Raw genomic sequence first — 14418 nt, 5'->3', positions numbered from 1 at the left:
TGAGCTAGTAAAATAATAACACCATTATACTTTATCATTACTAAGAAAACCATATAGAGATACAACCAAAACACTCCAGAAAAGTCAGAACTGAGCCAGACGCTGGGGGTTCATACTTGTACACCTAGTTACTCAGAAAACTAAGATCTGAGGATCACGGTTTGAAGCCAGTACAGGTAAGAAAGTCTGTGAGACTCTTTATCTCCAAGTAACCACCAGAAAACCAGAAGTAGAGCTGTGGCTCAAAGTGGTAAAGTGCTAGCCTTGAGCAAAAATGCTTAGGGACAGTGCCCAGGCCTTGTGTTCAAGCCCTATGACTGATTAAAAACAACAACAACAACAACAACAAAAAACCCAAAACAAAAAACAGAACTGACCTGAGCAATTATCAAGTAACTGAGAAACAAAATAAAGAATACAGAATAATATGCTTAAATGTTAACATACTGATAATTACATTAAATACAAATGCTTCAAATATGACAAGCAAACACCATAATTGGCAGAGTAGATGAAAAACATGGCCCAAAGCTGGGCACTGGTAGCTCATGCCTATAATCCCAGCGGAGACACTAAAGAACATGGTTTGAAGCCAGCCCAGACAGAAAAGACCAAGGGACTCCTCCTTTGAAAGAACCATCAAAAACCCGGGATAGAGAGGTGGCTCAAGTGGTAGACTGCCAGCCAAGCAAGCAAATTAACAAGCATAAGGCCCTGAGTTTAAATCCCAATACTGCCCGAAAGGACACACACACACACAAACAAACAAAAATCCATGATCTAATAATACTGCCTGAGTGTAACTCACTTCAAAAATAATGATACAGGAGCTGGGAAGGCAGCTCAGTGGTAGAGCGCTTCCTTGCATGCCTGAGGCCCTGGGTTCGAGTCCTTAGCACCACATAAGCAAAAAGAAAAAAGCCGGAAGTGGCGCTGTGGCTCAAGTGGTAGAGTGCTAGCCTTGAGCCGAAGAGCTGAGGGACAGCACTCAGGCCCAGAGTTCAGGCCCATGACCGGACCCAAAAAAAAAAAAAAAAAAAAAAATGATACAGGCGCTGAGTGCCAGTGGCTCACACATGTAATCCTAGCTACTCAGGAGGCTGAGATCTGAGGATTGCGGTTCAAAGCCAGCCTGAGCAGGAAAGTCTGTGAGACTCTTATCTCCAATTAACCACTAGAAAATCGTAAGTGGCGCTGTGGCTCAAGTGGTAGAGCATTTGCTTTGAGCTGAAGAGCTGAGGGATAGCGCCCAGGCCCAGAGTTCAATCCCCACAACCAAACCCCTTCTTCCCCCTTCTCCCTCCCCCTGCAAAAAAAAAAAAAAAAATGATACAGGCAAGTTGACAGAGGAAAACATTAACCAAAAGAAAGCAGGGGTACATATACTTAAAGTAGACTTCAGAACAAATAAAATTACCAGAGAAAGGGATATTACATAATAATAAAATGGTCAAAGCATGAAAGCATAAATTTGTGTGCACAAAGCAAAAGAGCTGCAAAGTGAAGTAAAAACTGATAGACTGATAGACAAATCCACAATTAAACCTGTAGACTTAAAAACCTTCTCTTGATAGGTATGGTGGGAACATGTCTGCATCACAGCAATCAAGGGGTAGAGACAAGGGATTGCAAATTCAAGACCAGTTTGTGCTATATAGTGAGATCTTGACCCCAAAGACAACAACAACAACAACAACCAAACAAATTAAACAAGGAGCAAAACACCTCTCTCAACAATTGGTGAAACAACTACATAGAAAGCTAGCAAAGATAAAGAAAAATTAGACAATCAGCTCCAGGAAATAAAAATTTACATAGTACTCCACCTGGTAATATCAGAATACACGGCTGTGAAGGTGGCTCATGGTGGTAGAATACACATCTCCTCAAGTGTCAAAGAAAAACTGTATCTTCAACCATAAAATACATTTTCAACAAACTTAAAAAAATGAAGTCATATAGATTATGTTACTGCACATATGAAATCAAACTGGAAATCAGTAACAGAAAATTAATAAGAAAAAATGGCCAAATATCTGGAAATGAATCAACATACTTTTTAACCCATACTTCCATGGGTTACAAAGTCTCAAGGTAAAACAAAACAACAAACACAAAAGTGATTAGAAATGAAAACAGAATGTATCATAATTTGTGGGAAACAGGTTAAAGCAGTGCTAAAAGGGAAATTCATAGCACTAAAAGTCTCAATTCAATCTTACATCAAGAACCTAAAAAAAAAAAATAGATGCAGGGCAAGCAGTAAATAATAAAGAATAAGAAAAAGCAGAAACCAGTAAAACTGAAAATATGAAAACAATAGAGAAAAATCAATGAGAAAAAATGGCTGAGTTATGGTTTGAAATGATCAATAACACTGAAAAATCACTAGGAAGAATGACAAAGAAAAAACAAAAGAGCAGCTAAGGGTATAGCTCAGTGGCAGAGTGCTTTTCTAGCATGCATGAAGTCCCTGGATTCAATCTCCACCGTGCAATTAAAACAAACCAACAAATAAACAATGATAAATATGAACAAAAGAAATCAAGAAAATGAGAGAGAAGATATAAATTATCAAAGGTTCTGTACATACTATCAGCATAGACTCCACAGACATCAAAAGGATATATATGAAGCTGGGCACTGGTGGCTCACACCTGTAATCCTACCTACTCAGGAGGCTGAGATCTGAGGATCACGGTTCAAAGCCAGCTCAGGCAGGAAAGTCTGTGAGACTCTTATCTCCAATAAACTAGTAGAAAAAACGAAGTGGCACTGTGGCTGAGCAGTAGAGCTCTGGCCTTGAGCTGAAGAGCTGAAGGACAGGGCCCAGGTCCAGAGTTCAAGCTCTACGACCAACAACAACAACAAAAAAAGGATATATATGTACACAGGAATATACATATGCATACAGATATAAACTTAATCACATAAAGCAGAACACTTTCTAAGAAACACAAACCACTACAACTTATCCAACATAAAAGATAATTTGAATAAGTACAACTATTAGAGAAATTGAATCCATTAGAAGAAAGCTGTAGGTTTGGGTGTTTTCTGACGCAGCAGGGGTGATTCCAGGAATGCAAGCCTGGTTTAATTTAAATATGTAATCTATCATATTAAACAGTGATAGATGAAAAATCACATGGTCATATCAACTGATGCATAAAAAGCATCTGGCAAATTCAATACTGACTTATAATTAAAAATTCCCAGAAGTTGGGCATGGTATCCCTGGCCTGTAATCTTGGCATTTGGGAAGCTAGAGCAAGATGATCTCAAGTTCCAGGGCAGCCTGGAATAGAAAAGAACTTGATTTGATAAGAAGCATCAACAAAAGACAACAAATAAAATCCAACTAAACAATGACAACAAAAGCTGGACAGCTAACATTACTCTTAACAGTGAAAGACTGAATACTTACCCCCCTAAGATCGGGAACATGGCAGGATATCTGCTTTCACCACTCTTATTCAACATAGTTCTGGGAGTTCTAGTCAGTGCAATAGGTAGAAAAGGAATAAAAGTCATACATATCAGAAAGGAAGAAATTAAACTGCCTCATTTGCCGATATCATTGTCTACATAAAACAAAAACACCAAGAATCTTAAAAACAAAACAAAACACAAAAAACTCCTAGGATATAAGCCGAGCGCTGGTGGCTCACGCCTGTAATCCTAGCTACTCGGGAGGCTGAGATCTGAGGATCGCGGTTCAAAGCCAGCCCGGGCAGGAGAGACCGTGAGACTCCGATCTCCAATAAACCACCAGAAAACCGGAAGTGGCGCTGTAGCTCAAGTGGTAGAGCGCTCGCCTTGAGCTGAAGAGCTGAGGGACAGCGCCCAGGCCCAGAGTTCAAGCCCCACAGCCGACCAAAAAAAAAAAAAAACTCCTAGGATAAGTGAGTTTAGCAAAGTTTCAGGATTTAAAAACAAACATCCAAAGTTAATAATGAACATGAATGATGAAATTAAAATATATACAGTTGTAAAAAAGAAATATATGAAATAAACTTATTAAGACACATATAGGTCTTTTATGCTGAAAAGTATAAAATCCTGACTAAGGGAATCAAGCAAGATTTAAATGAATGTAGATGCAGATTATGTTCATGGACGTGAAAACTCAATATAGAAAAAATAATCTCTCCAAATTGATAGTTTTAACATAGTAATTAAAATTCCCCTATGATTTTTTTTTTTTGGGGGGTCCGGTCATGGGGCCTGAACTCTGGGCCTGGGCGCTGTCCCTCAGCTCTTCAGCTCAAGGCTAGCACTCTACCACTTGAGCCACAGCGCCACTTCCGGCTTTTTTCTTTTTGCTTATGTGGTGCTGAGGAGTCGAACTCAGGGCCTCGGGCATGCAAGGTAAGCGCTCTACCACTGAGCCACCTTCCCAGCCCTCCCCTATGATATTTTGTAGATAAAATTTGTAGTTAAATTTTTTTTAAGTATCTTGCTATGTAGCTCAGGCTGGCTTCAAAGTCATAATCCTGCCTTTCCTCCCCAAGTGCTGGGATTATTGGTATTATCCCCACTTTTGTGTTCTACTTTTACTCTGATATAATCCCAGTAATTAATCTCTGTATCAGTTTTATAAAGTTTTTTTTTCCATTTCTATGTAAATCCCATTAGATCTCAGTGAGACTTAATTTTGATGACTGTAGGGATTTAAATTTGACCTCCTATCTCAGGCACATGGGGAAATGCAATATAATTTTTACAATCTGTTTATTAGTATTTAACTATTAGCTTCTATTTGGTTCACAGTTCTGCAACTGAATGAGCACAGGCTTCTTTCCTTTTTCTTTTTTTCTTGTTTGGAGATAGGATCTTATTACTGAAACTCTCTCTGTAGCCCAGACTGGCCTTGAATTTGAAATCATTCTTCCTCAGCTTCCTGGGTGCTGGGATTAGAGGTGTATACCACCAAGAAAGGGAAACACACACAGAGTAATGCTGAAATAGAAGGAAGATGAAATGGAAGACAAATTGTAAAGAAGAAAAATACGGGGCTGGGAAGATGGCTCAGTGGTAGAGTGCTTGCCTTGTATGCATGAGGCCCTGGGTTCGATTCTTCAGCACCACATAAGCAGAAAAAGCAGGACGTGGCACTGTGGCTCAAGTGGTAGAGTACTAGCCTTGAGCTGAAGAGCTAAGAGACAGCACCCAGGCCCAGAGTTCAGGTCCCATGACTGACAAAAAAAAAAAAAAAAAGAAGAAGAAGAAAAATACACTCAAGTTAAACTTTGTTGCTGCAATCACACAAAGGCAGTGAAAAGTAACAGGAGCAAAGAGCAGTGTCCATTTCAACATGAGATAGTCTTGGGGTATAAGAGAATCCTGCTTTATTTTAGAAAAAAGCTGAATTTTGTTCAACAAAACAACATGTTTTCCTTACAACAAAAGAAATCAAGGGGCTGGGAAGGTGGCTCAGTGGTAGAGCGCTTGCCTTGCATGCATGAAACCCTGGGTTCCATTCCTCAGCACCACATAAGCAAAAAGAAAAAAGCCAGAAGTGGTGCTGTGGCTCAAGTGGTAGAGCGCTAGCCTTGAGCTGAAGAGCTGAGGGACAGCGCCCAGGCCCAGAGTTCAGGCCCCAAGACCAGACCAAAAAAAAAAAAAAAAGAAAAGAAAAGAAATCAAAACAACAGCAGAGCAATGCATATGCTACTCAATACTCTCTATTACCTGTGATGTTTACTTTTAACATCTCAAGTTTGCTGGGTAGCCAGTGAGCCTTACTTTACAGGTGGATTTTATTCTTTGTTAATGGTTTGCCAGCTCTTAGTTCTTATATAGATACAAAGCACAGAAAAAATGTTAATGCTTAAAACTTTGGTAAGTGCTGCTAGTTGCCAGTACAAACTGTATTTATTTTTTGTATTTATTATTAATCTACTCAATTACTGAGATTAATACAGAAGGGGATAATGAAAACAAACCAGTATAATTTTTAAGTAATCTATACCTAGCTAATAAGGTTATCTGATACGTGCTTGTATCTTTTCTAACTCTTCAGAAAAAGCAACCTGATTCCAAAAAAAGGAATTAAAATGGGCATTATTTGCAGACAACAGGAGAAAAAGAATTCTACTGGAAAAACAACAAGAAAGAATATTTACTAATCAATATGCAAAAATAAAATATGAGAGATAAGAGAAGATATGAAAATCTCGACATATCATCTTCTTGGTTGTGAACACTAAATATTACAAAGATGTCAATTCTTCTTAAATCTATAAATCTAATAAAGACACATTAAAAAAAGCCCTGACAAGGTTTGTCTTTTTCTGAGACAGAGTGTGTATAGGAGAAGCTAATTCCAGTTGAAACAGAAAAATAAAAATGAGACTTGGTTGAAAATCCTGGCCTTTTCTTGATAGATCTAGTGAAGAAAAATTGCCACAAGGATTACTAAAGATCTCATAAATATTCTATAACTATCTTCCTTGGATTAGCATTTGCTTAAAGAGGTAATTTTTCCCTTTCCCATTCCATTCCTTTGGATTGAACTCAGAGCCTGATACTTGCTAGGTAACTGTTTTACATTTTAGCCAGGTGCAGTGGCTCAAGCCTGTAACCTTAGCTAATATCTTGGGAGGCAGATTGAAGTTCAAAGTTAACTCAGGTATAGTTCATGAGATTCCATCTCAATCAATGGCTGGGCATCCCCAGTGACACAGGGAAATGTAAGAGGATTATAGCCAGGTTAGCCCAAGCATAAAGCAAGATCTTATCTTTAAAATAACCAAGGCAAAAAGGTGCAGAAGTGTGGCACAAGGGATAGAGTACCTGCCTACTAAATACAAGGCTCTGAGTTCAAACCCCAGTACTGCCAGAAAAGGAGATAACTTTAATTCCTTCTTCCTAGAGTTGTCTCTTATCTAGAATAATGATAAAAGCTGTTAGTGCTGGATAACCTTGTCTCATCTTTAATCTAATAATATTGCTACTTGAGTAAACAGAATTGTGTGTAGTTGAGACATCCATTTATCCATTCCCCCACCCTGCATTTACCATACTAAGGGAGCTACTAGTTTCATAGTAACACACAAGTTTTTAGAAAATGTGTTTCTTAAGGGAAATAGATGTTTTTACTCATTACCAACTCAATTTAAATTTTTTTATTTTGTAGTATTTCTTTTTATTCAGAGGTAGGAACTTGAGGAATACTAATGTGTAGTCTGGATTCTCTGGAAAATCTGTTTTGTTTCTTTGACCTCTTTTGGTCTTGGCATTAGATTAGAAATTTTGAAAAAGGACCTGGTTGGAATAGGCAAGGCTGTTTTAGTGAGCAGCTAAATCAACAAACAGTAGAAACAGCAGGAAGAATAATTAACCTCTGCTTTAAGCCACACAGTGGCCCTTTACCAAGTCAGAGCTATGAATGATCTGAAATACAGATTTAGAGTTGACATTAGATCGTGAAGAAGTAAACTAAGAAAAATATACTATCATAAGTAGCTGGCAGCACTACTTATACATTTTGACTGTGCTCTCTTGATGGATTCTATGGATTCTATGGCTTGGGCTTCACATTTCAGAAAAATGAATATACTTGGGGCTTTTGTCATGATTTCCAAAGCAAAAGAGTTAAAACTTTTGCTTAAGTTAAAATAATCATTAAGTAAAAGCCTTGTATTGAAAAGATTCTACATTAAATGTTCAGGTAAATTCTTTTTTTTTTTTAATCATATTGGTTTGGTTTAGGTTTAAACAGTGAAAAAAGATTCAAAATGTCATAAGCACATTTATAACTATATCATGTACAGATTTTTTTCTCTAGACCTAGAGGCTTGAACTCTGGGCCTAGGTGCTGTTCCTGAGATTTTTGTGCTCAAAGCTAGCATTCTATCACTTGAACCACAGCACCACTTCCAGCTTTTTCTGTTTATGTGGTACTGAGGAATTGAACCTGAGGCTTCATGTATGCTAGGCAAGCACTCTACCATTAAGCTACATTCCCAGCCCCCCATTTTTTTACTTTTAAATAATTTTAGGTTTAGGGCCCCCAGTACCTCACACTTATAATCCTAACTATTTTAAGAGGCTGAGATCTGAAAATTGTAGTTTTAAGCAAGACCAGGCAGGAAAGTCCATGAGACTCTTAATCTCCGGTAAACCACCAAAAAGCCAGAAGTAGAACACTAGCTTTGAACAAAAAAACTCAGGTACAATGCCCAGGCTCTGAGCTCAAGCCATAGGACAGGTGCGTGCATAAACACATAAACACACACACACACACACACACACACACACACACACACACACACACACACACTAATTTTAGGTTTACAGAAAAGTACAAGAATTGCTATACTTTTCACCTACATTCACCTAACATTAAATGAAATATTACATAAGCACAGTCATGACAGGGAAGCAAAACTGATAAACTAAAATATATAGGCTTTATTCAAATGTCATCAACTCATTCATTGATACTCATTTTGGGTTCTAAGATTTTTTTTTGTCAGTTGTGGGGCTTGAACTGGGCCTGGGCACTGTCCCTAAGCTCTTCAGCTCAAGACTAGTGTTCTACCACTTGAGACACCACCACTTCTGGTTTTTTGGTGGTTAACTGGAGATAAGAGTCTCATGGATGTTCCTGCCAGAGCTAGCTTTGAACTTTGATCCTCAGATCTCAGCCTTTTGAGTAACTAGGATTATAGGCTTGAGCCACTGACACTCACCTTTGTGTTCCAAGATCCAATTGAGGATTCCATATCATATTATCTCCCTTTACTTTCTTCCAACCTTGAAAAAGAACTGTATTTTTTATATGTTATTTTATTTTCTTTGGCTTTCGGTTGTATTTTTGTTTTTGCCAGTCCTAGGGCTTGGACTCAAGGCCTAGGCACTGTCCTTAAGCTTCTTTATGCTCAAGGCTAGTGCTTGACCACTTGAGCCACAGCACCACTTTTGGGTTTTTTTGTATACGTAGTATTGAGAATTGAACCCAGGGCCTCATGCATGCTAGGCAAGTACTCTACCACTAAGCCACATTCCCAGCCCAACGAACTGTATTTTTATAATTAAAATTAATCAATGTTTATTTTATTCTGAAACAGTCATGACATTTTAGAAAACAGCACTGAATACTGAAAAATCTACCTTGGGAATGTTGGATCTATATGATAATCAAGAAAATAGGACTGGGAAGGTGGCTCAGTGGTAGAGCGCTTGCATTGTATGCATGAGGCCCTGGGTTTGATGACTCAGCACCACATAAGCAAAAAGAAAAAAGCCGGAAGTGGCACTGTGGCTCAAGTGGTAGAGCACTAGCCTTGAGCTGAAGAGCTGAGGGACAGCGCCCAGGCCCAGAGTTCAGGTCCCACAACCAGACCCCCCCCCCCCAAAAAAAGAAAATATCCTGAAATAAGGAGCCATAGTGACCCTAAGTGGGGAAAAGCTGCTCTTTAAATAAAAGAGAAGAATTGTTGATAATTTGAATAGGTCTGTGGTATTTAAGTCATCTGCACACAAGAAAATAAATCAACAGTCAGTTATAAGTTCCTGGAAAAGCACAGGGTACCAGATAGAAATCAGTACAACTCTGCTTAATGGAGTAGTCATAAGATATTTATTTAATTAGTTTTTAAATTAAAGGAAAATGTTCAGTCTTCAAACAAGGTAAATTAAAAAAAGTACATAAAAGTTATTAGAATAAGGGAAAAGGTGGGCTGAAGGGGGTAAATGTTGAAGGGATGACACAGATCAAGACACCTTGTATACATAAACTGCCTTCCTAAGTGGCAAAAATTAATACATATCCTAAAAATTAAGAAAAGTGAGAGAAAGGTTGAGTTGGGAGGGTGTGTGAGAATGTCAAAAGGGGTGATATTGATCAAGAGGCATTGTATTCATAAACTGCTTTGTTGAATGGCAACTCTTTTACATAACTAGTTAAAGATAATAAAAATATTCCATAAGTTATTAGAAATTGAGATGCTGAGGTTGGGAAGATCACAGCTCATGACTATTCCCAGCAGAAAATGCTGCAAGACCCCTTTTTAATCCATAGCTGAGTATGGTGGCATATATTTGTCATCACTGGAGGCTGAAATTGGGAAGCCCTGAGACTCCATTTCAGTAGAAAGAAGCTGGGTACGGTAGTATGTGTTTGTCATCCTAGCCCTAAGAGGAAGCCTAAAATGGGTAGATCATAGTCTAGGCACACATCTAGGTAGAATGGAAATCTTACTTTAAAATAACCAGCTCGGGGGGCTGGGAAGGTGGCTCAGTGGTATAGTGCTTGCCTTGCATGCATGAGGCCCTGGGTTCGATTCCTCAGCACCACGTAAACAGAAAAAGCTGGAAGCGGCGCTATGGCTCCCATGGTAGAGCGTTAGTCTAGAGCCGAAGGGCTGAGGGACAGCGCTCAAGCTCAGAGTTCAGGCCCCACGTCCGACCAAAAAAAAAAAAAAAAATAACCAGCTCGGGCTGGGAAGGTGGCTCAGTGGTAGAGTGCTTGCCTTGCATGCATGAGGCCCTGGGTTCGATTCCTCAGCACCACATAAGAAAAAAGAAAAAAGCCGGAAGTGGCACTGTGGCTCAAGTGGTAGAGTGCTAGCCTTGAGCTGAAGAGCTGAGGGACAGCACCCAGGCCCAGAGTTCAGGCCCCACAACCGGACCCAAAAAAAAAAATTAAATAAAATAACCAGCTCAAAAAAGGGCTGGAGGCATGGTTCAGTAGTAGATAGGGCTCTACCTAGTAAGCACGAAGTCCTGGATTCAAACTACAGTAGACTCAAAAAAACAAAAAAAGCTATTAGAAGGCATTAAGCCAGGCATCTGTGGCTCATGCCTATAATTCTAGCTACTCAGGAGGCTGAGATCTGAGGACTGCAATTCAAAGCCAGCCTGGGCAGGAAAGTCTGTGAGATTCTTATCTCCAATAAACCACAGAAAACCAGAATTGGTGCTGTGGTTCAAGCAGTAGAGTGATAGCCTTGAGCTGAAGAGCTCAGGAACATTGCCCAGGCCCAGAGTTCAAGCCCCAGGACTGACTAAATAAATAAAATAGAAAGCATTGAATTTTTTTCTTGATATAAACTTCTCTTTCTAATTGGTAGCATAAAAGTACTGAATTTTGAGTGATTCCAATTCAAACTCTGAACCATGGAGGTTTATCGTCTTTTTTTTTTTGGGTCCAGTCGTGGGCCTGAACTCTGGGCCTGGGCGCTGTCCCTCAGCTCTTCAGCTCAAGGCTAGTGCTCTACCACTTGAGCCACAGCGCCACTTCTGGCTTTTTTCTTTTTGCTTATGTGGTGCTGAGGAATCCAACCCAGGGCCTCTGGCATGCAAGGCAAGCGCTCTACCACTGAGCCACCTTCCCAGCCCCAGGTTTATCATCTTTAGATCCTATAATATTCAACCTACTCTGAGAGATATGGTAGGAAGGTTCTCTATAAAAGCACCTGTTTGAGATGGGAGGGGGAAACAACGAGTAGGCAACAATGCTTGATAAGAAATGTACTCGTTATCTTGCCCATGTAATTGTAACTCCTCTGTACGGTATTCTCACAATTAAAAAATTCCGGACATTGCCCAGACTGGCTTTGAACAACCCTCAGATCTCAGCCTCCTGAGTAGCTAGGATTGCAGGCATAAGCCACCGGCGCCCAGCTTAGATTTTTTTTTTTTGGTCAGTCGTGGGGCTTGAACTCTGGGCCTGGGTGCTGTCCCTCAGCTCTTTAGCTCAAGGCAAGCGCTCTACCACTTGACCTATAGCACCACTTCCCCAGCTTAGATTTTTAAATTGCTATTATAAAGGTGCTATACTGAGAAGTTACAGTTATATAAGTCAGGTAAACAGTATATTTCTTTTTGGACACTGCCTCCCCTTCTCTTGCTCTCTCCTGGCTCTTTTTTTTTTTAGAGTTTTTCTTTTTGGGTCGGGTCCTAGGACCTGAACTCTGGGCCTACACGCTGTCCCTCAGCTCTTCAGCTCAAGGCTAGCACTCTACCACTTGAACCACAGTGCCACTTCCGGCTTATTTTTCCTACTTATATGGTACTGAGGAATCGAACCCAGGGCCTCATGCATGCAAGCAAGCGCTCTATCACTGAGCCACCTTCCCAGCCCCTCTCCCTCTTTTTTTTTTTTTTTTTTAAATACTGGTATTAGCGCTTGAACTCAGGGCCTTGTGCTTGCTTGGTGTACATGCTCACAAATGGTGCTCTACTTGGCAGGTGGAGATGAGGGCAGGGTTGTAGTTCAAAGCCAGCCTGGGACAAAAGTTAATAAGACCCTATCTGAGAATGAAGCAGGGGTGACACTGTTCAAAAAGAAATGCACTATTGTTGATTTTTAAAAATTAACTTATTTTGGCTAAGTATAGCTATAAACTAGCTATTATAGCAATCATAGCAGTGTTTAAAATGTAAATTTAGAAAGTTTTAAAAAATTAAATTGAATGTATTTTTTCAAAGTTTTTTTTTGGGGGTCTGGTTGTGGGGCCTGAACTCTGGGCCTGGGTGCTGTCCCTCAGCTCTTCAGCTCAAGGCTAGTGCTCTACCACTTGAGCCACAGTGCCACTTCCAGCTTTTTTCTTTTTGCTTATGTGGTGCTGAGGAATCGAACCCAGGGCCTCATGCATACAAGGCAAGCGCTCTACTACTGAGCCACCTTCCCAGCCCCTTTTTAAGTTTTATACCTGCAGAATGTATACTTTAAAAGTTATATAAAAATCTACTTACCAACTTTTAGGTATGACAGCCATTAAAAACTGGCTTAATACTCTTCTAATAAAGTATTTAATGTAACTACTTCTATGCAATTATCCATTGGTATAAAGAACATTTAATATTTAATTTGAGAGCCCTGATAAAAAGGAAAGTGGTTTTATATGAAGCTGTTTTAAGGCTTTGTGTAACAATTTAGAATATCAAAAGAATGTGACAAGTATCTGTCATGAATAAACAATGAGAACAAAGTACTTTTAGGTGTTTTATAAGGAGGCTGTCTATTGTCTTCCTGGCTTTGTATGTCTTGTATACTGTATATATTGAATGAACTATACCAGAAATGTAAAAATTGTATTAAAAATTATAACTTAAAAGAAATGTACTCAACACTTGATTTATGTAACTGTACCCTTTACATCACCTTTACAATAATTTTTTTAAAAAAAGACCCTATGTGAACAAATAAGACAAGATGGTACTTCATAGAAAGGAGGATCACCATCCCAGACAAACCTGGGGAAAAAAAGCTAGACTTTATCTAACAAATAACCTGAAACAAAAAGGGCTTTTGGGGTAGAAGGGGTAGAAGGGGTAGAAGGCTTGCCTAGCAAACTCAAGGCCTTGAGTTCTGAAAAAAAAAAAAATCATCAGCAAGAAAGGATAGTAAATCAGAGAAAGCTCTATGGTAATAAGTAGGTTCTAAGGAAGATGCCACGACAATAGGCAAGTCAGCAAGTTTTTAATTTCCTATCCATAAAATGAGGATCATTACAACATCCAACTCATGGGTGTGCCTGGCATGTGGTGAGCTTAAAGTCTCTTAGTGTTCTGGTGCAAGGTTGGTTTGGGGGCTAGTGTAAAATTTCCTGAATTCAAAATCCTTTGGGCTTGAGGTACATTTCTAGGCCTCTCTGAACCACAGTGGAGTCCATACAGAGAAAATTTAATACCTTCAAATAATTCTTTTTCTTTTGGTGCTACTGGGGTTTAAACTCAGGGTCTTATGCTTGCTAGGAAGAAGCTCTACCATTGAACCATGCCTCCAGATCTTTTTTGAGCTGGTTATTTTTAAAGTAAGGATTTCATTCTGCCTCAATACATGCCTGGACCATGACTGACCTATTTTAGGCTTCCTGTTTTACTGGAATGACAGCTTTCTAAAGTGACTGTTGTAAAGTATGGAACTGGGAGAAATAGATATTAGTTTAGCAACATTTCTTCCACAACAATTTCTAGATGGCTAATCTGTATATATTAAAAGCCTATCTTTTTGGGGATCTTATTTGTGTAAATGGAAATTTTTATGGCCATAAAACAGTATCAAAAGGGGCTGGGAAGGTGGCTCAGTGGTAGAGCGCTTGCCTTGCATGCATGAGGCCCTGGGTTCGATTCCTCAGCACCACATAAGCAAAAAGAGAAAAGCCGGAAGTGGCGCTGTGGCTCAAGAGGTAGAGCGCTAGCCTTGAGCTGAAGAGCTGAGGGACAGCGCCCAGGCCCAGAGTTCAGGCCCCACGACTAGACCAAAAACAAAAACTAAAACAGTATCAAAGATGTTCATGACTAATTCAGCAACTTTCAAATAGCTATAAATCCAGAAAGCATATAGGCTGTTCTTATGAATATTGATGCTGGTGATAATTACCTCAAATTTCTAAATATTACAGTCCTAGCTACCCCCAAGTCCCTCTTTTATCTACTATGATCACTTTGTTCCCCCTTTTT

At 39.4% G+C, this 14418-nt stretch overlaps 1 protein-coding gene across 2 annotated transcripts in view; it reads right to left on the bottom strand.

Annotated features, from left to right (window-relative positions):
* Positions 1–14418, bottom strand: part of Rnf24 (ring finger protein 24) — a 58576-nt gene that overhangs the window by 24246 nt on the left and 19912 nt on the right. Inside the window, exon 2 of one of the 2 annotated variants that reach the window (XM_042694301.1) lies at positions 3428–3496. The exons of the other annotated variant lie outside the window; for it this stretch is intronic. Coding sequence (XP_042550235.1) covers positions 3428–3483 — 56 coding nt within the window. The 5' untranslated portion in view covers positions 3484–3496. The remainder of the gene's footprint in view (positions 1–3427; positions 3497–14418) is intronic. 2 annotated transcript variants of the gene reach the window in all.

The sequence above is a fragment of the Dipodomys spectabilis genome, unplaced genomic scaffold (genome assembly GCF_019054845.1).
Source record: "Dipodomys spectabilis isolate Male_0828 unplaced genomic scaffold, ASM1905484v1 ptg000175l, whole genome shotgun sequence".
Lineage (NCBI taxonomy): Eukaryota > Metazoa > Chordata > Mammalia > Rodentia > Heteromyidae > Dipodomys > Dipodomys spectabilis.
Note: the sequence above shows the minus strand (reverse complement) of the source record. Positions and strands in the feature narration are given on the sequence as shown.